This window comes from Monodon monoceros, unplaced genomic scaffold, assembly GCF_005190385.1.
Source record: "Monodon monoceros isolate NGI ecotype Baffin Bay Population unplaced genomic scaffold, NGI_Narwhal_1 Super_Scaffold_19, whole genome shotgun sequence".
NCBI lineage: Eukaryota > Metazoa > Chordata > Mammalia > Artiodactyla > Monodontidae > Monodon > Monodon monoceros.
In genome coordinates, this window is record NW_021703775.1 from 54216691 (window position 1) to 54243254 (window position 26564).

The window sequence follows — 26564 nt, forward strand, 5'->3', positions numbered from 1 at the left end:
GAAATGACAAGAATGTGCACCAAATTTCCCAGAAAAGTGTAATTTATCTCAATGTGGGACAAAAGACATAAGTTTAGAGGGCTTAATATTTAAAAATTTTTATGTTCCGTTTTCATCCTTACCTCTATTTCTCTTTCAGGATTCAGATCATGATCCCACAGAATTATTTTTCTGTCTTTCCCGCCTCCAGTTAATAACATACCATTTCTCATCTGACAAAGTGTGAACACACTGCCATCATGAGCTTTGATTTGTTTGCTGATCTGATAAACACCTAATATGATGAGGAGTAAAATAAGAACGTGAGTGATAACATTTTCTATCAGATTTTAGAGTCTTTTTGGAAGAAAACTTCAGCAGAACTGTAGAGTGATTGCTGAATGACTCAACAATCAAAAACCTATTTTCAGCAAGTCTTCTGCAAGGCAGGTAGTAAAGCTTTAATACAGTCTTTTGCATTTATGTCAATAATCAGTTACTCTGAAAATATTTCAAAATACATTCTTACAAAAAGGTAGACTAAAGCAGTGATAATTCCACAGACAACAGAGGGTATATTAACCTCAGAACTTTACTACCTTTTATAATCATCTTACATGGTAGTTAGGGTAGGTATTATTACTCTTCTGATTTTAGAACTAAGGACATAGGTATAGAATTGGCTTAGCCAATACCACACAGTTAGCTAGTGACAAAGCTGTGACTAGGACTCAAGTCTCTTTACTCAATGTTCTTTTACGTTTGCAAAAAAAGCCTTCATTTCCTCTCGAGGCAACAGTCATAATATTTAACATTTAACCACTGCTGAACTGGAGGACTTCTGCTCTGTCAGGGATAATAACCCCTTTTATTTGCTGAGATACTGGGGAAGGTATGGGGCAGAAGAGGCACTGGCAGCTTGCAGCAGTGGCTTTTGACCAACCAGAAAAGTATTTTAAAAACTGATCCAGTCACACCAATGTGATAGCTGAATGACAGCCCAGTTTTCTTGTATGCTCTCAGCACTTCACAAGTACCCAGAAAGGGACAAGGCAGGTACGAAAATATAATCAGAGCCTCTTTCTTAAAGGTGAACATAAGATTTCATGATGCCTTACTCAGAGAAACTCTTCATTCAGCTAGTGAAGCTGCTAGAGTAAGAGAAAAACTTTTTAGAAGATGAGAGCTTGCAGAATTAGTTACCAGGTTCAAAATGGCAAGGTAGAACCTGGTCTAAGTATGACCAAAGTCAGTTAATAAATACACCTTAGATCCCTTGGAAATGAAAAAAATTACAAGTTTAAAAATTGTTCAGCGGGGGCTTCCCCCTCCCACTGAACAACGGGAGAGGCCACAACAGTGAGAGGCCCGTGTACCACAAAAAAAAAAAAAAAAAATTGTTCAGTGGGGGGCTTCCCCGGTGGCACAGTGGATAAGAATCTGCCTGCCAATGCAGGGGACAAAGGTTCGATCCCTGGCCCAGGAAGATCCCACATGACGCGGAGCAACTAAGCCCGTGTGCCACAACTACTGAGCCTGCGCACCTAGAGCTTGCGCTCTACAACAAGAGAAGCCACTGCAGTGAGAAGCCCGCTCATCGCAACGAACAGAAGCCCCCACTCGCTGCAACTAGAGAAAGCCCGTGCACAGCAACGAAGACCCAACGCAGCCAAAAATAAATAAATAAATAAAAATTAATAATAATAATAAAAAAGTTCAGTGGGGAAATGGGTGAAGGTGGTTAAAGGTACAAATTTCCAGTTATAAGATAAATAAGTTTTGGGAATTTAATGCACAGCATGGTGACTATAGTTAACAATACTGTATTGTACATTTGAAAAACGTTGCTAAGGTAGTGCATCGTAAAAGTTCTCAGAACAAGAGAAAAATCTCTACTGTATGAGGTGATGGATGTTAACTAAACTTATTGTGGCAATCATTTTAAAATATATACATATATCGGGGACTTCCCTGGTGGCGCAGTGGTTAAGAATCCGCCTGCCAGTGCAGGGGACATGGGTTTGATCCCCGGTCTGGGAAGATCCCACATGCTGCGGAGCAACTAAGCCCGAGTGCCACAACTACTGAGCCCGCGCTCTAGAGCCTGTGAGCCAAAACTACTGAGCCCACGTGCCACAACTACTGAAGCCCTTGTGCCTAGAGCCCGTGCTCCACAACAAGAGAAGCCACCGCAACGAGAAGCCCACACACCGCAACGAAGACCCAACACAGCCAAAACTAAATTAAAAAAAATAAATGTATTAAAAAAAATGTGAATTGTAAAAAAAAAATTAAAATATATATCAAATCATTTTGTTGTATACCTTAAACTTACACAATGTTATATGTCAATTATACCTCAAAAACCTGCAAAAAAAATTGTTCATTTTCTAATAAAATTTTTCATCAACTTTAAATGGATAAGCAAAATGTGGTATTATTCAGCCCCAAAAAGCAATGAGGTACTAATACATGCTATAACATGGATGAACCTTGAAAACATTAAGGTTCAACTGAAAGAAGTTGGTCACAAAAGACCACATATTCCATGATTCCATTTATATGAACTGTCCCACACAGGCAAATCCACAGAGACCAAAAGCGACAAACGGTTGCTAGGGACTGAGGAGAGAGAGGAATGGGAAGTGACTCCTAATGGGCACAGTGTTTCTTTTGGGGATGACGAAAATATTCTGAAGTTAGCGGTGATGATTGCACAACTCTGTGGATATATTAAAAATCACTGAATTGTACATTTTAGAAGGGTGATTTTATGGTATGTGAAGTATATCTCAGTAAAGCTGTTATTGAGATCGTTCATTTTTACTCATCTATCTGAGCTGCCATTACATTGTTAAAATTAAAATTTGTAGAGTTTTGGTTTCCTAAAAAAAATTATGCTACAGCTGACTCTCAAAATTACTCAGCGTGAGGCTGCTAGTGGTACAAATATTTAATAGATGGGTATATTTGGCAGGGAGAAAGGAACGGGCTTGCCTACTTTGGAGTAGGGCTTGCCTGATTCAGCAACGCTAGGAGCAGAACTCCAACAAACTTGCTATTCAGGTCAACTGCCTCGGCTCACATCAACATTCATCACGTAAAAATACTGTAAATATTGAACAACACAACTGTGCCCAGCAGGATAGCCAGCCAATTATCTAGCATAGCTCTGATGTGACGAAGAGAGAAAGAACATCTGAGAGATGTGAATTTTCTGAGAGTACTGCTGGCTTTACTTGGGCATTTAAAAGTGGGGGGAAAAGTGGGGGCAAAGGGCTTATTTTTCTCATGCATGGTCAAATTAACAAGAGTAATCTGAAAGTACCACGGTTACCATGTAAGAAATTACAAAACGTAGAGGTGTGGCATTTCATAGCTCTCTATCAGAATGCAGGAAAGTTAAATACAGTTTCTCTATTTTCAATTCAGTTTTCCCTACTTCTAAACATGACAAATACCTTGTTAAACACTTAAGATCTTCCTAGAAAAATGGAGTCTTAGAAAATGAAAAACTGAAGAACAAATGCTTCATCAAGAATAAAAATACCCTATATAAGTAATCAACATGGTGAGATACCCACTTTCTGCCTCCTACCACCCCAGGATAGTTATTTCCTGAGGAGGACCTATATTAATTTAGCTAAAAATATGTCTGTGCTTTAAATTTAAACAAGTTACCAAAGCTTGCTTTACATAGTATTTACCCACAAAATAATTTATAATCCAAGATTTCCTTCTCATGGGTCCATATTTCTGACACTTTAATTTAAGCCAAATAATGTCTGAAATACCTGCAAGAAAAATAATTATCCTTGTATTACAAACCTATTGTACCTCCTGGCACAATCATGGCCAAGTCCATCCAAGCTTACTTGCAAATCCCCCCTTTCTTCTCAACTCTAGCAGAAACAAGCTTCCGTAAAATCCAAGTTTACCTTGACTGCCAAATAAAGATCCTTTGGAGGGCTTTCTGTGCCTGTTTAACTACAGAATCAAATATCAGGGAGACTCTGAAATTTATGTTATATTCTTAGCAATGCGCAAATGGGTCCATGTTGATTATTTGGAGATCAGGTAAAATGGTAGTGTTTCTTAAAGAAACTTGGCAAAGATTTCAGAATAATGAACATTTTAATGGTGGTGTTGATACTCTCAACTTCCTCTCCCCCACTTAAAGAATTATGAATTATTTCATATAAGAAAAGTTCTGAACCATTTCCTGTATGTAGGAAATAACAAATACCTTATACCCACATAAGAAATAGAAAATATTGAAACAACCTAAGTGTCCATAGACGGATGAATGGATAAAGGAAATGTGGTATATATATACAATGGAATAAAAAAGAAGGAAATCCTGCCATATGCAACATGAATAGACTGTGAAGACACTATGCTAAGTGCAAAAAGTCAGAGAGAGAAAGACAAATGCTATCAACATATGATCTAACTTATATGTAGCATCTAAAAAAAATAAACTCACAGAAACAGAATAGACTGGTGATTGTCAGAGGCAGGGGAGGTGGGTAGAAGAAATGGGTGAAGGTAGTCAAAAGGTACAAACTTAGAAATTTAACGCAAAGATGGTGACTACTGTTTACTACAATACTGTAATGTATATTTGAAAGTTGCTAAGGGAGCAGATCTTAAACGTTCTCATCACAAGAAAAAAAAACTAACTGTGAGGTGATGGATGTTAACTAAACTTATTTTGGTAATCATTTTGCAATATATACGAATATCAAGTCATTATGTTGTACACCTTAAGCTAGACAAGGTTATACATTAAAAATGTTATAAAACTGGAAAAAAAAGAGAACAGAAAATACTAATTACTTTGAAGATTCCTGTTAAATTACACTTAAGGTAAGGAAAAAATGGTTTGGAAGCTAGAGAGCTCCTTATGAGGCATAAAACACAGTTTTGGTTTGTCTCCTATTTACTAGAATAAAAGGATTAGCTGTGAAATTATACTTCTGCAATCCCTCAAAGTCCCTTTTTCAGATGCAGTATCACAGCATAGTCAAATTTTGGTTGATAAAGACTGCCATGGGTACAGAAATATCACATTACGGAATATGCAAACTGGATTAATCTACTGAAATTTTGGGCAAGAATTTAAAAATGGAAACTATGAACATCTGTTCTGATCTGGGCTTACACATTTATTTCACTAAACTCACCAAATCCTTTCCAGCCATATTTACATACCTCAAAACCCCAAATATAAAGGAAGAAACAAAATTCTCATCAAGTTTGCCCATAATAGGGTCAATCATGTAGCAAATTTCATGTGCCCAGCAGTTTACAAGATTAGATTTTCTGTTTTCTGTTCGTGCATATGCAGGTTTTCTCTGCACAAAGGCTAAGCCACAAGTTTTTCAGATGTAAACCAAAATAAAAACAACTTCTGAACCTCTCCCTGCCTCTCACCTTGCACATTAAGGCTAATGAAGGGTGCATTTATACCCAAACTCTGCTCAGAGTGGTAGGATAATATGTCAACAATTTAAGTCACTGTTTTGATAATATAATACTGTTCCTGGCATTTCTGATACTGAAAAAAATGTGCCCAGGAAAAAGAAAAGAGAGGTAAGTGAGGAGGGCAACTGATAATACTGTTCTTTCTTTTTTCTTAAGAATCCTTAACCAGGCACTTCTGGGTTGGTGAACACATGGGGATTCGGGGAGAGTGGTGCGCCTGGGGAGGGCATGTAGGCTCTTGGCGGGCCCTTTTCCCTGGCCTTGCCCTGTGCATTTTTTCCATCTGGCTGGTCCTGAGTTATCTTCTTTTATCATAAACTGGTGATCTACTTTACAGTGGCTACAGCGCTCAGGCCAGGTGTCAGTACTGGAGGGAATTTGGTGTCCATCCACTGTGATGCCTCCAACTGCACATATGGCCACTTGCTCACACTAAGGATGACAGTGAAATACTTGGAAGATCATCAAACTGAAATCAGAGAACCCATTTCAACTGCTAGCTCTGCAGACTCTGGGCTAATTAATGTCTTCAATTCTTAGTTTTTATGCATGGAAAAGGGGTGTGAAGTGGAATAAAGTGATGTCACAGATATAAAAAAATCCCCAGGGGAATGTCTCAGGAACCTCAGGTTGGTTCCCTGTCACCTCCTTTTTCTTTCTCCCCCTCTTTTTTTTTTTTTGGTGGAACTCAGAGACTGACAGGCCTAGCTAGTTTTCTTTCTACTGCTACCACCTGCTACGCTAATAAAGAATCTCTCTCTGCTCCCAGCCTACTGATTTTAGAACAAGGTCTGTAATTTTCCTCTCATAACCTTCTACTTTGAAGGAAGTATATGGTTCTCTGGATATTTTTTCGTTTTTATTGTCCTTAAACAGAAAGGAAAAATGAGATTGAAAAAAAGCTATTTTTTTTAAATTTAATTTTTATTTTATATTGGAGTATAGTTGATTTACAATGCTGTGTTACTTTCAGGTGTACAGCAAAGTGATTCAGTGACATTCTTTTTCAGATTCTTTTCCCACATAGGTTATTACAGAATACTGAGTAGAGTTCCATGTGCTATACAGTAGGTCCTTGTTGATTATCTATTTTATATATAGTAGTGTGTATATGAAAAAAGACTATTTTCAATGTTTTTCCTCTAATTTTTTCATGTACCATAGAAAAGGGCAAAGTGGACCTGTATATTTGGGTGCAAATGGGACTTGAGGATAAAATATATCTGTGTTTTTGAGGAAAACCAATTTGAGGTAAAGCTGAATGAATTCCAAGGCCCACTACTGGGGCTGGGAAGAGGAGCTGTAGTGAGAAAAAGAAAAAGAAGAAGGGGACTAACTATGAGTTATTCTTTTTGTCTCTCCTGTCCCATTTTACCATATGGCCATACACACTGTTCTTACACACATTGTATCTCCAGACCCAGCCCAGGAGACAGTAAAACCTACAGTCGGTTGCTATGTTGGGAAAAGGAGAAGAGAAAGGGAGGAAACGTAACACAAATGTAGTAATCGGGACTATCTTTCTATATTACAGGTAACTATGTTAACCAACAGCTGTTAAGAAAAGGTCCTTGGAACCATCCTTTTGTGAGTTGATATGGATAATTTTAATCACTAACTATTTAGAAAATGATACCTCTAAATTTGTAGGTCTTTGGTTTTAGTATTCATTTATTATAATAAATCCAATTTCCATAGGCAAGTCAAAGGTTTCAGCTGGATTCCAATTCCAACAAGTAGAATTCTGAAGTAATGGAGTCTGATTATGTGATATTTTACTATATTACTATTCTTGTATTATCCATTAACAATAAAAACCTCAAGTTTTTAACAGGGAGCCACTTTTACTAAGAGCAACGTCATCCTGCATGACCTCCACCATTTAGCCACATAAGATCTCGGGATAGAATGTAGGCTATTACTCTTTTTCAAGGATAAAATCTTTCTTCTTACACTCAAACCAGTTATTCTCATCTCTCTCTAAGATTTTTAGTCTTTTTTCCACCACAATACCCAGTTTACTCTCAGGTTTTAGGCAACCTTAAAAAGACTACTGATTGATTCTAGCAACTTTGCCTTCCATTCCATTTTCAACTAGGATTCTCAAAATTCTCCATTTTATTATTATTATTTTTAATACATTTATTTATTTTTGGCTGTGTTGGGTCTTTGTTGCTGCGCACGGGCTTTCTCTAGCTGTGGTGAGCAGGGGCTACTCTTCGTTGTGGTGCGCGGGCTTCTCATTGTGGTGGCTTCTCTTGTTGCGGAGCACAGGCTCTAGGTGTGCAGGCTTCAGTAGTTGTGGCGCACGGACTTAGCTGCTCCACAGCATGTGGGATCTGACCCGGACCAGGGCTCGAACCTGTGTCCCCTGCACTGGCAGGCCGATTCTTAACCACTGCGCCACCAGGGAAGCCCAAAATTCTCCAATTTAAAACTGGCTATTCTATACTTAGCTGTTCTACGGCCTTAATGTTCTACTGAAATTGCAAGCTCCTTTGGTCTTTCCTTGGTTCTTATTCTTCTTGATCTCCCTAGAGCACTGAAACTCCTGGGAATTCTCTGCTTCCTTGTTCAGGCACTAAATAAAAAGTTCTATCTTGCTAACTTTTTTTTTTAAAATCTCACTTCTGTAACCCCTGTAGGCTCTTTTCTGGTCATCTAACTGTGGGACTAAGGATCCTTGGCCTCACAGCTCTTCTCTCTTCCATGGTGAACTCAACCAGTTTTTAGGATTCTTGTGGATAACTCGGAAAATCTGTATCTTTAATCCCTATCTGAATTTTCATTGGCTTAGTATATATTAGTTTAAATTGATAAGAGAAACTGCAATTCACTACTATTTTTTAAAATTGTATTTCCTTCATGCCAGCTATCTCTTGTTTTTGTTAACACATGACAAGTTTATTCACACTATCCTGGATGTTTCACATTCATAACCATCTTTCTCCCTGAACTTACACTGATCCCTAAGTGGGATCAAAGTTCCATATCTTTTGTAGTGTTGCACATTCATTATGGCTTAACAGAAATATCATTTCTTCTGTGAAGGCTTCACAAAATATTGAAGATTGGGATGACTTCTCTCTTAATCTTTACAGTGTTTAAATTAACATGTATCTGTATCATCTCTAATTATTTTGTATTAACCTCCTGGATGGAAAGGTACAGTGTAGTAAAATGTAGGTTACATATGCTTAATAAATGAGTAAATAATTTGATTTAAAGAAAGACTATCGTGAAGAACCTTAAAAACAAAATGTATGTTGGTGACTCTCATACTGTCTTCCCTGCAGCTCTCTCTCTCCTGGTCTGGATAAGAGATGGGACTGCAATAGCAACATGCACAAACTGAAAGGAATGACTTCAATATGAGAATACTGTACCTTTAGGCCCTTTCCCAGGTGTGGGTTCTACAGTAGTTTTGCTCCATATAAGTATGACTCCACCTGAGTCTCCAGTAAGAACATCTCCATTCCCCAAGAATGTCAAACACTGCACAAATTTTGGTTTTTCATATTTCTACAATGAAACAATGAGAATTTTCAGTGTTCCCTTTGGCATGATGACTTTATGCTTACTCAACAATTAAAAAATTCAGGTTTTATAATGAAGCTATAACATTCTGGTCCTTACCCCAAAAACTCCCTGTTTTCTTGTTAGTGAATTGCCACTCCAGGTCCAGAAAAAAATGTGAGATTTACCACAGGTTATTATGGTATTTGCATCTGTTGGATGGAATTCCACAGCCAAAACAACTTCATTTGTTGTCTGTGGGAAGAGAAATAAAGCTTTAGATGAATGTATATACTTATCTCCATTAAGTACCAATTACAGGTACTGATAATCAAAGATAGGGAAAATTTTTAAGGAAATGCCTTTTCTTCAAAGTTCTATTTTCCTGAAAAATTTTAATAATAGATTTTTAGAATAATGATTTAAACTTGATGTCCTTATCCTATTATATCATCTTTTATGCTATCTATATATAATAACTCTGCACTAGGAAGACATTTACATGAATTAGTTTTAGGTTGTTTTAATTTCTTGCATATTCAAGGTAAAGTACGCTAAAACTAGCAAATGAAAGAGCAATGTACATGCTGTCTTAAAGACATTGCCATTTTGGTCTTAAAAAAAACAAACCAGTCTTATCTTTATTTGTACCATACTACTGACCATTCATTCAGGAAAATATTACTGATTTAGAGATTCATCCCCATGCTGAAGACGTAAAAAGTAGATACAGAATGGTCACTACTGATTCCTACAGAATGAAAAAACAAAAAACAAAGAGCTTTTATGCTCTTTCCTCAAAAAAACCTAGGAAAGGGACCTCATTAAACTTAAAAGCTTTTGCACAGAAAGGAAACCATAAACAGAACGAAAAGACAACCCAAAGAATGGGAGAAATTATTAGTAAACAATGCAACCGACAAGGGATTAGTCTCCAAAATATACAAATAGCCCATATAGCTCAGTATCAAAAAAACAAACAAGCAAATCAAAAAATGGGCAAAAGAGAAACAGACATTTCTCCAAAGAAGACACACAGATGGCCAAAAGCCACATGAAAAGACGTTTAACATCGCTAATTATTAGAGAAATGCAAATCAAAACCACAATGAGGTATCACCTCACACCAATCGGAATGGTCATCATCAAAAAGTCTACAAATAATTAATGCTGGAGAGGATGTAGAGAAAAAGGAACCCTCCTACACTGTTGGTGGGAATGTAAATGGGTACAACCACTACGGAGAACAGTATGGAGGTTCCTTAAAAAATTAAAAATAGAACGACCATACGATCCTGCAATCCCACTCCTGGGCATATATCCAGAGAAAACCATAATTTGAAAAGATACACGCACCCCAATGTTCACCACAGCACTATTTACAACAGCCAAGACATGGAAGCAACCTAATGTCCATCAACAGATGAGTGGATAAAGAAGATGTGGTACATAAATACAACGGAATATTGCTCAGCCATAAAAAAATGAAATAATGCCATTTGTAGCAACATGGATGGACCTAGAGATTATCATACTAAGTGAAGTCAGACAGAAAAAGACAAATATCATATGCTATCACTTATATGTGGAATCTAAAAAAATGATACAAATGAACTTATTTACAAAACATAAACAGGCTCACAGACCTAGAAAACAAACTTATGGTTATCAAAGCAGAAAGGTTGGGGAAGGGGCAAATTAGGAATTTGGGAGTAACATATACACACTACTACATATAAAATAGATAAACAACAAGGACCTACTGTATAGCACAGGAAACTATACACTCAATATTTTGTAATAACTATATGAGAAAAGAATCTGAAAAAGAATATATATTGTGTGTATATATATGTGTATGTGTGTGTATACATATGTATAACTGAATCACTTTGCTGTACACCTGAAACTAACACATCATTGTAAATCAACTATACCTCAATAAAAAAATATATAAGAAAGTACACTAGGGATGTAATGTACAACATAATAAATATTATTAACACTGCTGAATGTTATATATGAAACTTGTAAAGAGTAAATCCCAAGAATTCTTATCACAAGGAAAAAGGTTTTTTTCTATTTCTTTCATTTTCTATCTATATGAGATGATGTATGTTCACAAAACTTATTGTGATAATCATTTCATGACAAATGTAAGCCAAATCATTAAGCTGTATACCTTAAACTTATACAGGGCTGTATGTCAATTATATTTCAATAAAACTGGAAGGAAAAAAGAAGAAAAAGGAAAAGATAATGTGTTGATAACAAAGCAAAATTAGTCACCTCTCTTCCAGAATTGGAATCTTTTAAAAACTGATTCAACAGTCCTTAGTTTTCACTTGGAAAAAATCAAAACTACTCAACAGTTGGATCTTATGCCAAACCGATTAATCAAGGATTATAAAGCTAACTATAAATATTCCCAAGTATACAAACCCATGGTTCCAGTGGTGAGATATTCAAGATATAAACTGAATAATCTATGAAAATAAATCACTTTGGGTATGAGTGTGGCCTTACAGGGTATTTTAACTTTTTACTGATGTATACTATATAATCAGAAAAGCTCACAAATCTTAAGTACATAGCTTGATAAGTTTTCACAAATTGAACACACCTCTGTACAGCATCTAAAGCAAGAAACAGAACATTACTAACATCCCAGAAACATCCCAGATCCCTTTTCTACTCACTATCCCCTCACTGCTGAAGTAACCATGATCCTCATTTGCAGCAGCGATTAGCTTTGTCTGTTTTATTTAAATGGAATAATACAGAAGGTATTCCTCTGTGTCTAGCTCATTTTTATCAACATTACATTTGTGAGATCCACAAATGTTGGTGCATATATTGTAATTTGTTCATTCTAATTGCTGTATAGTATTCCTTTGTATGGAAAGACCACATTATTGATATATCCATTCTCTTATTGATGGGCATTTGAGTAATTTTTTCTTTTATTTTTGATTACTTGTATATACTTCTTTTGGGTTTATACCTAGAAGTGGAACAAGATGGGTCAGAAGGTATGCATATGCATGTGTTCAACTTTACTAGGTAATACCAAACAGTTTTCCAAAAGGGCTGTACCAATTTACATGACTAGCAGCAGTATACGAGAGTTCCAGTTACTTTACACCCTCACCAATCTTGGTGATTTTGTCTATTCTTACTGATTCATATTTCCACATATATTCAGCTTGTCAATGTCTATAAAAATCATGCTGGGATTTTGACTATGTTGAATGTATAGACCAATATGCAGAGAACTAACATCTTTACAATACCGGCTTCTATCCATTACTACTGTATAATCCTCCAATTATTTAGGTCTTCTTTAATATCTGTCAATAAGGTTTTGAAGTTGCCTTACTGAATTTTAAATATACATAAATTAACAAGAAATGTATTAAATCCCCAATCCTTGTAACATAAGCCAGGACAGAGCTTATCTACAGAAGAATAAAGTTAACACACAGGGAGAAGCTAAGAGGGGAGACAGAGAATCAGTGATTTAGTCCCTGAATCAAATCATTCCTGAGGCAAAATCTCCCTCTGACCTTTACTAGAGGTTTTCTTTAACTCTCTAAACATGAATCAATAAACTCTCGTTAAATTTGCTTTAGTTGTTTTGAAGTTGTTTGCAATGAAAGAGTTCTAATATAGATATTTGGGATACAGAGTTGAGTGAACTTGCTGACTGACTGGGTGTGAAAGTGAGGGAAAAGGAATCATGAATGATGCCCAAGTTTCCAGCTTGAGCAACTAAGTGGAATGTGATGTTAGTCACGGACAGGCAAACTGGTTGGGGGCTAACAAATATGATTAGTACAGATTTGGACACTTTGCTTGTGACTTGTGGGATTCAAATAAAGATGTCCAGCAGGCAACAAGAATTGCTCTTGTTACTCTGGGCTGGAGTGAGCTGATGTGGGACATGGCAGGTAGTAACCAAGGCCATGGAAGCAACAGGAGCAGCATATGATATCAACAGAAGACATGGGGTGTAACTCCCAGGAACACCAACACCAAAGGTTCTGGAAAGGAGGTCCAGGAGTGGCCACTAGGAGGAAAACCATAAGACTTCATCTGGTAGCCTTTCCTACAAAGGACCAAAATTCACAATATTTCACTTCGGTGTAACTTTCCTATGTTTCAATGTTAAATTACTCTGAATGATGGCTGAAAGACAATCTATCTTCATTTATGTTTTTTAAAGTCTGAGGTTTCCTGATACCTTATATTCCTTTCAAGTACAATCAAATCTACTCTGCTACTTTCAAAAGATTAACTTATACTATTTAAAAGAAATAACCTCTTTTCATCCAACAAGCTGAAAGCTTGAAGCTTACACAAAACTAGGAGAGAGCACAATTGAAGAGGAATGTGACGTTATTTAAGAGTATAGCAAATATGTCACAGGCTTTTAAAAGCCATCCTGTCAGGGCTTCCCTCGTGGTGCAGTGGTTAAGAATCCACCTGCCAATGCAGGGTACATGGGTTCGATCCCTGGTCCGGGAAGATCCCACATGCCGTGAAGCAGATAAGCCCGAGTGTCACAACTACTGAACTTGTGCTCTAGAGCCCACAAGCCACAGCTACTGAAGTCTGCGTGCCTAGAGCCCTTGCTCCGCAACAAGAGAAGCCACGGCAATGAGAAGCCCGTGCACTGAAATGAAGAGAGCCCCCGCTCGCCGCAACTAGAGAAAGCCCACGCGCAGCAACGAAGACCTAACGCAGCCAAAAATAAATTAATTAATTAAATAAATTAAAAAAAAAATTTTAAACCCATCCTGTTGCTTTGAATCCCTTTGAACCTGTCAGAGGGAGGCCGTTTCTGAGCCATATGAATGCAGTTGCAATGCTAACCTCATTCCTCTCTTACAAGTTATAGCCTGCTCTAAAGGAAAGGATTAACACTATTCTATAGCAACTATAAAGGCTGTAGTATTTTATTTAATAATCCCATACACATAATTAAAACCAAAAAACTTATCATTACATATGCTTTTCAGTTATGTCAGCCATATTCCAAAGGTTGAATTTTTCCTTTAGATTTTTTAATCTTTAAAGATTGAAAAAAATAACATATTTTGTTAAAGAAAAAGAAGCCAAGTAGAGTATACAGTCTTAACTTTGAGATTACACATCCAACTACTTTGGCATTTCAGTAGTACAATGTGTCTGAAATAGCACTGAAAGCGGTTGAAGCTGCTTGACTACTGTATCTTAAAACTGACTACCATAAGAATAATGACAAATCAATAAATTTGATGAATTTGGCCAGCTGGTGCTTTCTTGAAACCTAAGGATATGCAATATACTTCCAAGGATTTACAAAACAAATAATGTATTCTAAAAGATAATACCCAATTAAAATGTTTTTACCTTTATTTCTGCTCCTTTTGATTTCTTCTGCCAATCCCATACAGTAAGCATATGCTCATTGGAGTCATCAATAACACATAAATGAACACCTGAATCCTAAAGAAAAGTCAATTTAAATAGGCATTTAAAAATTTTCAGATAAGGCTGACTTTCTAAAAAGAAATACCATATTATTAAAACTGCCAAGTTTAAGATAATCCAAAATCCTTTACGCTCATGGTTCCTTGAAATATAATGAATATAATATTTACTAAGACTGTATTTTCTTCAGAAATATAATAAAAAGTCTTAAAAAATTGTTTTTCCATTTCTAATTTTTTCCCCTAGGTTGATCTCCACTTGCTCTCTAGCCACTTTTATTATTCAGAGATAGCGAATAATTAATCTGGAGGAAACCCTAGTCCCTTCTGCAGCTTAAAGTATTTTCTGCTTTAAAGTAGTCTGACTGCATTTAAAGTATTTTCCTTTGAGGCAGATGTGAAATGTATATAATTTTATAACTTTGCTCCTAAATTTTGGTAGTTTGATAGAACAAGCTAAAATTAATGGCTACTTTAAAGTTTGCCAATTTGTTTTCCATGATATACCTGATTTACATTAACATGAATAAACAAGATAAAAGTATAACTAACGCCTCCCAGTTTAAGAAAAAGAACTGTGGATGATACTAAAAGATTATTTTTTTTCTAGTAGCATTTTTAGTATATGCCTTATGATGTCTATGGAACAAAGAAATACTGTGGTGATAAGTGAGAGGTACCGAGGAAGGGCAGAGCTTACTTTCCTCTTTATCTTTCTTTTATCCTGTATTGGAATGATTACCTAAATGAGGAAAAGTCAGAGTGTGAGGCAATCCAAGATAGTCTTAACACTGTAACAATGGTATCAACAAGATGACAACAGTTCCTGCTACAGAAATTTTGGGGGGTAAAAAAGGTTTAAAAGTATTTCCCTTCTGTCCTCTGATCTCCTTTTCTAAATGCCTTTCTCCCAATTCCTGACTCATTATACCCCTTGACATTCAGTGCCTGCAAGCTAGTAAAGTTCCTATATCCACCCAAACTGATCTTTCTGCTCTAAAAATGTCCCTTGCTCCTCCATGTCCCACAAAACACTCATAATCCAGAATACAGCTGCTGACAGGGACTGAAGAGACAATATGAATACATAAATACATCCTAAAGCATGAATGAGGCCCAATAAAATCTGGAGGTATATTTGTAATTGAAATTAAAAATTATGATCCTAAAATAAAGACGTTTTCCTGTATACTCTATAATAATTACATATAATTCAAGAATAAATAGAATGTTTACATGAGCAACATCTTGTTTTATTTTCACAAAATAAAGTCTCAAGGCTTAGGTAAGATTGCTAGACACTGAATTTTAAACTTAAATTTAAAATCATGCTGTCGGGGCTTCCCTGGTGGCGTAGTGGTTAACAATCTGCCTGCCAGTGCAGGGGACACGGGTTCGAGTCCTGGTCCGGGAGGATACCACATGCCACAAAGCAACTGAGCCCGTGCGCCACAACTACTGAGCCTGTGCTCTACAGCCCACGAGCCACAACTACTGAAGCCTGAGTGCCTAGAGCCTGTGCTCCGCAACAAGAGAAGCCACCGCAATGAGAAGCCCGCACACCGCAAGGAAGAGTAGCCCCCGCTCGTTGCCACTAAAGAAAGCCCGCACACAGCAACGAAGACGCAATGCAGCTAAAATTAAATACATAAATAAATTAATTAAAAAAATCATGCTGTCATCAATTCAGAACCAAAACAATTCATGATTTTAGTGAACGCAAAGGTCTGATTGTTTCCTTTACTCCAATATGACATTAAGACAAGACAATACTTGTGGCAGAGCTGGCCAAGTTTCATGTCTGTACATTTTCTAAATAAAATAGATCTCCACGATTCAAGCTGAAGCAAAAGCACATCTTACTGCTTGTTTCAATTTTACTATACTACGTATGCATTCCTTTAACCATTTCCTGCTATTACGTTAGAATCCTATTTCAGGACAGAACAAAGTAAGTATAATTAAGCGAAATATCCTGGATCCTATCTAAACCAAAGTACTTTAGCACTTAAGGTTAAAATGCTGGCCATTGTTAAGCAATAGCTAACATCTAATTTTTCAATTCAATTATCACTTTCCATGAACACAGACACAAACAAAACTGAGCTTAACTTCTTTTCTGTGTCTTTGTGCAGCTGGCTAACTCCCTTAAATACTTACTGCTTTTGAAAAATCCAGGCATCCTACTCCACGCTCAAAAGTTCCAAGTCCAATAATTTGCAGTGTAGATAGACTAACTGAATCCCACACTCTGACATGGGGTTGCAGGGGCTGCAGAAACAAGGGGAAAAACACAAGACAGCAAGACAACTAGTATTTAGGTAGATGAAAATAAATACCACTCCCACAAGAACTGTTTACATATGCCCCCAAAGAATCTTGAGCAGGTATTTTCTTCTCATACCATGAAAATAAGGAAATAACAAAAGTGATAACAGTAGCACCAAATGATCTGAAGTATTTACTATGTGTTATATACTATTCTAAGTATATTATATGTATTAATTCATTTAATTCTCACAGACCTATGGGTTAGTGCTATTTATTATAACCACCATTTAAAAGATGAGGGAACTGAAATGGAGATAATAACTTGTCTATAGTTATCCAGCTATTAAAAGGTGGAGTCAGGATTCTAACACCAGCAAATTTGCTCTGGAAATCCTGCTTTTAGCATTACTTTCATTCCTGAGAAAATAATACTTTTTAAAAGAATCAGTGTCCAATAAATTGCTAAGCAAACAGTCCTTAAATAGAATTTACAACTGGAAGGGGTCTTAAAAGTCATCCAATATAACCCCTCTAACTCCTTTTTCTTTAAAGAAACTTTAAGTCAGAAAATGTCATGAGTAGTCATACATGCTAATCAGTCATCATTAATATTCACTGTTGATCCTTACAAATAAGGGATTTGTTATGTAAGCCAATTTAACAGTACTGAATAATAACTGAAAAATTTTAAGTGTTATCATTTCTAGTCATATATAAAATCAAGGAATTCATCAATTTAGGGAAATATTGATAAATTATTCTCTGTTTAAAAAAATTTTTTTAACAAGCTTATCAGTTCTCCCATTTTTATAAGTAAATAGTTTCCTTAGGGAGAACACTTATTTTTTTTTGAAGCAAAATTTTTACTTTGACTCTCTTTTGTTTTTTTGGAATGTTATTACATCCTAATATTTTTTCCCTGCTTATACTAGAAATCCCTTAATAATTAAATTTTAAGAGAATAAAATAAATGAGTTATGGTTAAAATTACAATCAATTCCATTCTAATATCAATATCACTAGGTACAGAATGCATAAAACTGTGCCACTCACCCTTCCATCCTTATCCACTCCAGCTATCTGTCCAGTTGCAATCCTAATTTTGTCAGGATGTATAGCAAGGCTAGAAAGCAGTATTAACAACAATTTTAAATACAGGAAAGACATAAAACAGCAGAAATATGCCTAAGTATCAACATTTTTCAAACAGTTTTTAATCATTAAAAAAATCTCAACGTGACCCATTTGATTTACTTTAGCAAATCAAATAAACATCAATTACCTAAAGGATTTCTTTCCTAAGTTTTCAGCTGTACTACTTCCTTGTTAAACTGAACAGATTATTATTAGAACACTAAATCTGAAGAAAATATTTACTCATAATTGTGGCATGATAAATTAAACTGTTCTCATTTGTTCAAGTTCCTTTGTAGTCCTGCACCTAAGAATAAATATTCACATGGTTTTATTACAGTGAAGATGCAATATTGCATTGTGTAATTTTACTTTATTAAAACATAAGCATGGGCTTCCCTGGTGGCGCAGTGGTTAAGAATCAGCCTGCCAACTTTGGGCAAGAAACTTTTAAATACAAATTGAAAATACTGCAAAATATATGCCCACATTTCTCATGCTAAACATATGAGTGATGAGCAAGATTTTTAAAAGGATGTCTTCACATCCGTATCTAGAATTCTTCTACATCTTGCAACCAAGGGGTAAGCGCAACTGAGAATGTAATTTTGTTCTTGGTATGTATTGCTCATTACTTTCCGGAAGAGTAGTATCAATTTAAACTGTCATAAATAAAAATGTTTTAAAAGTGTCACTAGGGCTTCCCTGGTGCCGCAGTGGTTGAGAGTCCGCCTGCCGATGCAGGGGACACGGGTTCGTGCCCCGGTCTGGGAGGATCCCACATGCCGCGGAGCGGTTGGGCCCGTGGGCCATGGCCGCTGAGCCTGCGCGTCCGGAGCCTGCGCTCCGCAACGGGAGAGGCTGCAGCAGTGAGAGGCCCGCGTACCGCAAAAAAAAAAAAAAAAAAAGTGTCACGAAAACTTCCCCATATTAAGAATTATACCTTTTAAAATGCCTTGATAATTTGATTTGGTATAAATGGTATCAATTTTTGGGGGGGGGCCGCTCTGGGTCTTTCTTGCTACACGTGGGCTTTCTCTAGTTGTGGTGAGCGGGGGCTACTCTTTGTTGCAGTATGCAGGCTTCTCATTGCGGTGGCTTCTCTTGTTGCGGAGCCCAGGTTTCAGTAGTTGCAGCACACGGGCTCAGTAGTTGTGGAACGTGGGTCCTAGAGCGTGTGGGCTTCAGTAGTTGTGGCACGCGGGCTCAGCAGTTGTGGCTCGTGGGCTCTAGAGCTCAGGCTCAGTAGTTGTGGCGCACAGGCTTATTTTCTCTGCAGCATGTGGGATCTTCCTGGACCAGGGATTGAACCTGTGTCCCCTGCATTGGCAGGCGAATTCTTAACCACTGCACCACCAGAGAAATCCAACGGTATCACTTTATTTTCTTTTATTACTAAGGAGGCTAGAGTTTATCAATGTTTCTTTAATTCTATTTCCTCTTACTTAAATAGTTCACATCCTTTATTGTGGTCAATTATATTAAAAGTAATTAAAACCCTAACATTAACATTTTGCCATATTAAAATCCAAAAAAGAGGGGATATATGTATACGTATAGCTGATTCACTTTGCTGTACAGCAGAAACTAACACAACATTGGAAAGCGACTATACTCCAATAAAAAAATAATAATAAATAAATAAATGTTGTGGAAAGAATTTAAATACAAAAAAACCCAATCTTTTAAAACACATTTTAAAAAGTGAAATTGCTGGATTAGGTAATATATATGCATGGTTCAAATATCAAAAGCTATAAAAACACATATCGAAATTCTGCTAAAATCTCATCTACCTTGCTATTATCCCTATTCCCTGCAACCCCAGGTAATCACTGTAATCAGTTTCTTTTTATTAATAATTCTGGAAGAATTTTACATATGTGGAAGCCAACATAAATATTTATCTTCCACCTCCTTTTTACACAAATGGTAGAACACTACACACACATTTTCTCATTCAAATTTTATACTTGGAAGTATGTCTTAGGGATCTTTCCATATTAATACACAAAGACCTTCCTCATTCTTTCTTTTTTAAAAAAATTTATTTGAAGTATAGTTGATTTGCAATGTTGTGTTAATTTCTGCTGCAGAGCAAGATGGTTCAGTTATACATATATACTTTTTCATATTCGTTTCCATTATAGTTTATCACAGGATATTGAATAATTCCCTGTGCTATACAATAGGACCTTGTTGTTTAACCACCCTCTATATAATAGCTTGCGTCTGCTAATCCCAAACTCCCAATCCTTTCCTCCCCAACCCCATCTTTCCCTTGGCAACCCCAAGTCTGTTCTCTATGTCTGTGAGTCTGTTTCTGTTTCGTACATATGTTCATTTGTGTTGTATTTTAGATTCCACATATAAGTGATATCATATGGTATTTGTCTTTCTCTTTCTGACTTACTTCACTCAGTAAGATAATCTCTAAGTCCATCCAACCTTATTCTTTCTTTATAGCTGCATGGTAACCTATAGGTACACCACAATGTTACTAGTCCCCAGCTAAAAGATATTTAGGCTGTTTCCAATCTTTTCTATCACAAATGATGTTGTAATAAGTAATTCTGTACACATATTATTCTTCTAGTGAAAAGGCAATACTTTAATCATCTCTAAAAGTTTAACAATATCTATATAATATTTTAAGTCTAATATATATTAGAGTAATTTTTTTTTTTTTTTGGCGGTACGCGGGCCTCTCACTGTTGTGGCCTCTCCCGTTGCGGAGCACAGGCTCCAGGTGCGCAGGCTCAGCGGCCATGGCTCACAGGCCCAGCTGCTTCGCGGCATGTGGGATCTTCCCGGACCAGGGCACAAACCTGTGTCCCCTGCATCGGCAGGCGGACTCTCAACCACTGCGCCACCAGGGAAGCCCTAGAGTAATTTTCTTCTAGATAAAGATATAGTTGCCAGAATAGTACAGACATAGAAGATTTTAAATGTTGGAAAATGAATCTAAGCAATAGATAATTAAAGTTAACTAAGAAGCAGTAAAATTAATTGAGTACTTTAAAAACATGCCAAGTATATAAAAGGAGTTCTCACTTTTTTACAGTTTGACACCCTATGGGATACTTTAATCCTTATTCAGCCATGATTTCCCTCCCCCCAAAAGAATCAAGTTCAAAATTTACCTACATAAAATAAATCCTCAAGAAATATTTAGTAACCAATAATCACTCTTAGAAGTATGTAAAAGTCTAGAATGCCCCACATATATCTGATGTTATAGGCCAGAAGAAAAAGACCATAAAAGATGTGGGAAAGAAGAAGAGGTCCCAATTGAGATTTATAGATGATATGTTTTATTGCAGTGGATATCACACCAACCATTCTGGAGTCCTGTAAGTCTTTTTTTTCTTTCTGAAATTATCTACAGAATGCTCATAATATCCTTAAGTTCTGAGTTTTCCATAGGAAATCATTTCCAATAAAAATCCAGATTTAAAAAATAAGAGCATGAAATCAAAAAATGAACAAATGTTAAACGATACCAACCATTTCACACAGTCTGTATGACCCAGGTAGTGTCGTTGAGTTCTCTCCTCATAATTAAATAGTACTACTACTGATGCTATGAAATAAACGATTTCCCCGGTAGGAAGAAGGTAAACATTAGCTCGACAGTCCTTTCCTCGATAACCATATCTTAAAAGAGTCAAGGTTTTTAATAAACATAATTTTCAAAGTTTAAATAAACAATTTTTTCATGGATACTTAAGGGAATCAGGAAAGTATAAGAAAAGAGGACTGGAATGGAACTAGAAAGCTCATGTCCTGCCATTAGCCCTTGTGGAACCCCAAGAACTTTTAACATGCTTAAATCTTAGTTTCCTCATTCAAAAAACAAATACATATTATGCTCCTAGTATGTGTCAGGCACAGAGCTGAACACACACATCTGAACAAAACAAATGTGGGCCTATGTCTCTAGAGTTTATGCTTTACAAGGTGACAAAAATTAACACCAAATGTATCATTAGAAATTGTGGAAAGAAAAATAACAGGATGCTAGGAGAAAGCATAAAAGCAGTATCTAATTTAAATGGAGAGAGAAAAAGAGAGAGATCACAAGAAGGGCTATCTGAAAAAGTGACACTTACGCTTGACCCAAATGATGAATAAGAGAAAGCCAGGCACAGTCTGATATAGGCAGAGTGTCCACTAAGAAGCTGTACAGAATAACAGGATTGGTGAGTTTTCTCAAGCTAATTTCTGCCAAAAGGAGGGACTGATTCAAGGGGTCGGGGAGGAGGATGTAGGAGAATGAAGGCAGAAAGCAGAGTTCAAACTATTAGCTCCTTCTGCTTCATTGAGAGTTTCTTAGAGGGTCTAAGAGAAATGAGACTTTTTAAGTGAAATAAGGATCACTTTGTTTTACATACTCATTTTTTTAAAAAGTCTGGTGGTGAAGAAGTTAATTCTCAAATTAGAATCCACCTTGCTAATCTGAGCTCTTAATAAAATAATTCACATTATTTCACAGCTTACAAAATGCTTAACTGATGTTTTCTTACTTAATTCTTACAATGGACCTGTGAGATAGGGATTATTAACATCTTTTTATAAGTGAAGGAAGTAAGGTTCATTAGGGATAAGTGGCAGAGCCAAGACTCAAACACTAGCCTTCCAATTCTAATCTGATGCCTCTTCTACCACACCACAAGCACCTGCCTCGATGTTCGTAGGATATTGCTTACCCTATCTGAAAATATTAATTTTGGTGGTTTTAAATTGCTAATAGCAAAATCCATGTAATATGTGAAAGGATTAGAGATGACATCTCTTTACTTTTCTCAAGTGGTTGCTATGTTTATTACATTTACTTTTTTTGGCATAAAGACAATTTTGATAGAGGTCAAGTAAACTAAATCTTCTTCAACTAAAGACAAAGCAAACAAATTTGCTGTCACAATAGAAAAGGATACACCCACTCCAGTTTGAGCTTCTCAGGAGGCAGCTCTGTTCTGATGTCATCATAGTTGTCAACATCAGAAGGAATGAACATTGTAATTGGTCGACCTCGCATAAACATTTTAACATATTCTCCTTCTGTTAAGACACAAGAAAAAAATTAAGACAGATGTATTTGCTGAATATTCATAGAAAAGTGTATTATTAATGTGATACAACAAAAACAGATAAAAAATAGCTACTTCAGAGTTCTAGTCTCATTATACATGATTGCTTTTGTATAAAGACCTAGTCCAAAACATTGTAGGAAAAAAACCATTGGTCATTTCCTTAAGTAAGAATAACTATTTTCATAATTAAAATATAATTTATCTATAAGTTGACACATTTCAACAAGACAGCCAGGAAAGTTGAGGTACAGCAATGAAAGAAAATAATTTTGTGATGGCAGTTTCTCTGACAATTGAAAAAAGATTGTCAGAGTAGACAACAACCATGTCCACCACACTACCTGATCAACCTACTGACGTTTAATGGCCTCAGAATATACCACGAGGAGTGAAGTCAGACACCCTCATAAGTCAGGAAGGGGAGAGAGACTAAGCGCTCTGCTACATAGGGCAGTGACCAGAGCTGGATGGAAAGAGGACCAAGGTCCCCTACTTCACAATCATGCCTACAATCAGCCTTGAGTCTAAGCAATTAAACTATAATACACTAACATTTTAAAGACAGTGCTAGGAAACAGTTTTCTAGTTAGCAGCAAAAACATCTTTTATTTATATAAACCAATAGCTGTTTTTAAGATGTGCAACAGTCTAAAACTAAAAATGTTAAAAAGACAACTCCAGAATCAAATCAATATTTATTGTACACCTTTTACAAACGAAAACAACACTTAAGTGAACAGATGAGACTCTTTTATGTCTTAAAAACAAAACAATACTTAAGTGAACAAATGAGACTGTGCATGAGACTGTGTTGGGATCCTTGGTCCCAGCATCCCAACCTACATACAGACAGGTTTAATAAATGTTGATGGTGGTCGTGAAATGTTTACAAAAGAACCTAAGCAGGAGGGAGAAAATAAGGGACTGAGTACAAAGGCATAAGCAATGTCTAGAACTTGCTAACTTGTCTGTTATATGAAAATCATGTTAAAAACAGACTGAAAATGTGATCATCAACCAGAGGCTGATACAACCTTAGGACCTCTAATAATGACCTAAGCTACTAAGGAGAAGAGTAGATAATCCAATAGCTTATGTAACGTAAACCATGGAAGAAGGAAAGAAATTATTTGCTGAATGTCTGTAAATATTTCTTCAGAGTCAGGTTTTAAAACTGTGCTTGTTATGGGTTAGAAGTTCACATTACTTTTATTATTATTACTCATAGTGTGTTCGGCCTCAGGGTTTGATCTAAGAGGCTAAGACCTCCCACGCCATAGTTTTAATACCACATGATGTATGTCTCTATTACTTCTGAATCTAAGAGTGGGCTCTGCTTCCTGATGAGTTGTAGCATAGCTGGACTTTGATGATAACTAAATGATTTAGTTATCAGCTGTAACTATTTCCCTTCAGCAATCATCTTTATCTGTAACTCCTTGTCATTTTTTGTATAGTTCACTTTCTTATAGGTGTCAATTTGTTACATACTTTTCCCTCTAGTTGTTTTTTTTTTTTTAAAGAACATGAATTCTTTTTTTTTTTGCAGTATGCGGGCCTCTCACTGTTGTGGCCTCTCCTGTTGCGGAGCACAGGCTCCGGACGCGCAGGCTCAGCAGCCATGGCTCACGGGCCTAGCCGCTCCACGGCATGTGGGATCCTCCCGGACCGGGGCCCGAACCCGTGTCCCCTGCATTGGCAGGTAGACTCTCAACCACTGCGCCACCAGGGAAGCCCCAGAATATGAATTCTTAAAGGGAAATATCCTGTCCTTTGGAATTTCTTCCAAGATCATTGATCAGAGATACATAGCATAAATGCTTTCTGAATGGAAAAAAATAAAATATTTAATAGATGCTTCTATTGCCAGTTAGAAGAGATTATATGTCCAGCAAAGGGACTGGGTTAGGGATAGCATCAAAGAAAAAAAAAGCCCTCTCCTTTGCTAATAGAGACAGCTCAGAATACTGCACTGATTCCTTTAGCAACTGTCAAGCAGCACAAGCAGCTAACTATAAGCAAAGGAACTATGCATCTAGCGCCTGTGAACTTTTCTAATATAAAAATGGCAGTGCATGTTAGGATGAAAATGCTTTTCCTGCCGATAAAGTGGCAGTATGCATGCTGGACGCAGAGAATATAATCTAGACACTGGGAACAATTCCTGAGACTGAGAGGGAGGCAACACATTACAGTGGAAAGAGCAGGAGCTTTGGAGAAAAAGACTGATTGGGATCTGAATCCCAGCTTTACCCCTTCCTAGCCATGTGACTTTGGCCTCATTTTCCAAATAAATAAAATGATACTACTACTTACCATTCAGAATTATGACTGAGTAAATATCACACTGTAAAGTATAAGGTCTTTGACAAATATTTATTCCCTTCCCTTTGTGAAGGATTTATGACCATTCTAAACACTGTCTAGGAATTGCTTGTAATACATGATTTAACACACGGTAATCTCTCTTCATAAGCTTTAAAGTGACTGTCCACAGAACAGCAAGTGCGGCAAATAAGTTAGAATTCTGAGGGTTCTATCAGGTACACTATAATACATGGGTCACAAGTTCAAATATCTACAGGCCCAGGCAGGAAATGCAAAATGAGAGCAGTGGGAGAATACAGGACGACCAGTTGGGGTTCGGGCACTGGCATATACACCAGGCCCCATCTCAGGAAGGCAGCAGTTAAGCATCCTCAGGAAAGATGTGAGCCCAGTGCTGCTAGATCTTCTCATTTTTCAAGAGAAACAGAAAATCTATACTTTATTGTGAAATCTCCCAATTTTTAAACGTTTACTCCTTTGCCAAAAAAGGGAGAATACCATGTGAAAACACACCTTTGGCCTGCATGTAGCTCACTAGTTTGCAACCTAAGAAGAGTCTTTACCTTGGGAATTAGGTAAAATATATAGATGAAGAAGAACCTCTTTCCTCCTCAATCACTGTTGAGTCAAATTCTCACTGCAAACCTTTTCTTGAGGCTGTCTGGCTTATTGATCTTATAGTCGAACGACTTAACAATTTGTTTTACCCAAATGCTACTTTCTGGCTGTCTTCACTGTATACCAGCATGAAAGTCAAGGGGAAGAGATGGGCCATGGGACTGGTCAAAGAAGAGTATGAGATCAGTAACACTAATTAATACATTAATAAAGTCTGGTGGTCCAGAAAAGGAATGTGAGAAAGAAATGATTAAATTATCTCATAATAATTAGTAAACACACTATAGGGCTATCTGTATTCAATAGTGAAGCTGCTGCTTCTTGAAATGTAATTAATCTCAACATTTTATCTCCTATTTTGACACTGCGAAAATTCCTGGGACTGAGAGGGAGGCTATACAGTATAGTGCAGAGAACACAAGCTTTGTGATAAACACAGACCTTGTCTGAATCTCAGCTCTACCACTTACTAGCTTATGCTCAAATAAAATATTCTTAATTGAATCTGATCAATGCTTAATTATAAAAGAAGAAATTCAGGGAATTCCCTGGTGGTCCAGTGGTTAGGACTGGGTGCTTTCATTGCTGGGGCTCAGGTTCAATCCCTGGTCGGGGAGCTAAGATCCACAAGCTGCATGGTGTAGAAAGCGAGAGAGCGAGAGAG

At 36.8% G+C, this 26564-nt stretch overlaps 1 protein-coding gene across 3 annotated transcripts in view; it reads right to left on the reverse strand.

Annotated features, from left to right (window-relative positions):
- The window catches only part of EML4 (EMAP like 4), a 155510-nt gene that overhangs the window by 28867 nt on the left and 100079 nt on the right, over positions 1-26564 (reverse strand). For all 3 annotated transcript variants that reach the window (XM_029232119.1, XM_029232118.1, XM_029232117.1), the window contains 8 exons: positions 22799-22922; positions 21369-21518; positions 17781-17850; positions 16617-16727; positions 14377-14472; positions 9103-9237; positions 8853-8988; positions 123-274 (listed from right to left, as the gene is read on the reverse strand). In XM_029232119.1, the coding sequence (XP_029087952.1) occupies positions 123-274; positions 8853-8988; positions 9103-9237; positions 14377-14472; positions 16617-16727; positions 17781-17850; positions 21369-21518; positions 22799-22922 (974 nt within the window). The remainder of the gene's footprint in view (positions 1-122; positions 275-8852; positions 8989-9102; positions 9238-14376; positions 14473-16616; positions 16728-17780; positions 17851-21368; positions 21519-22798; positions 22923-26564) is intronic.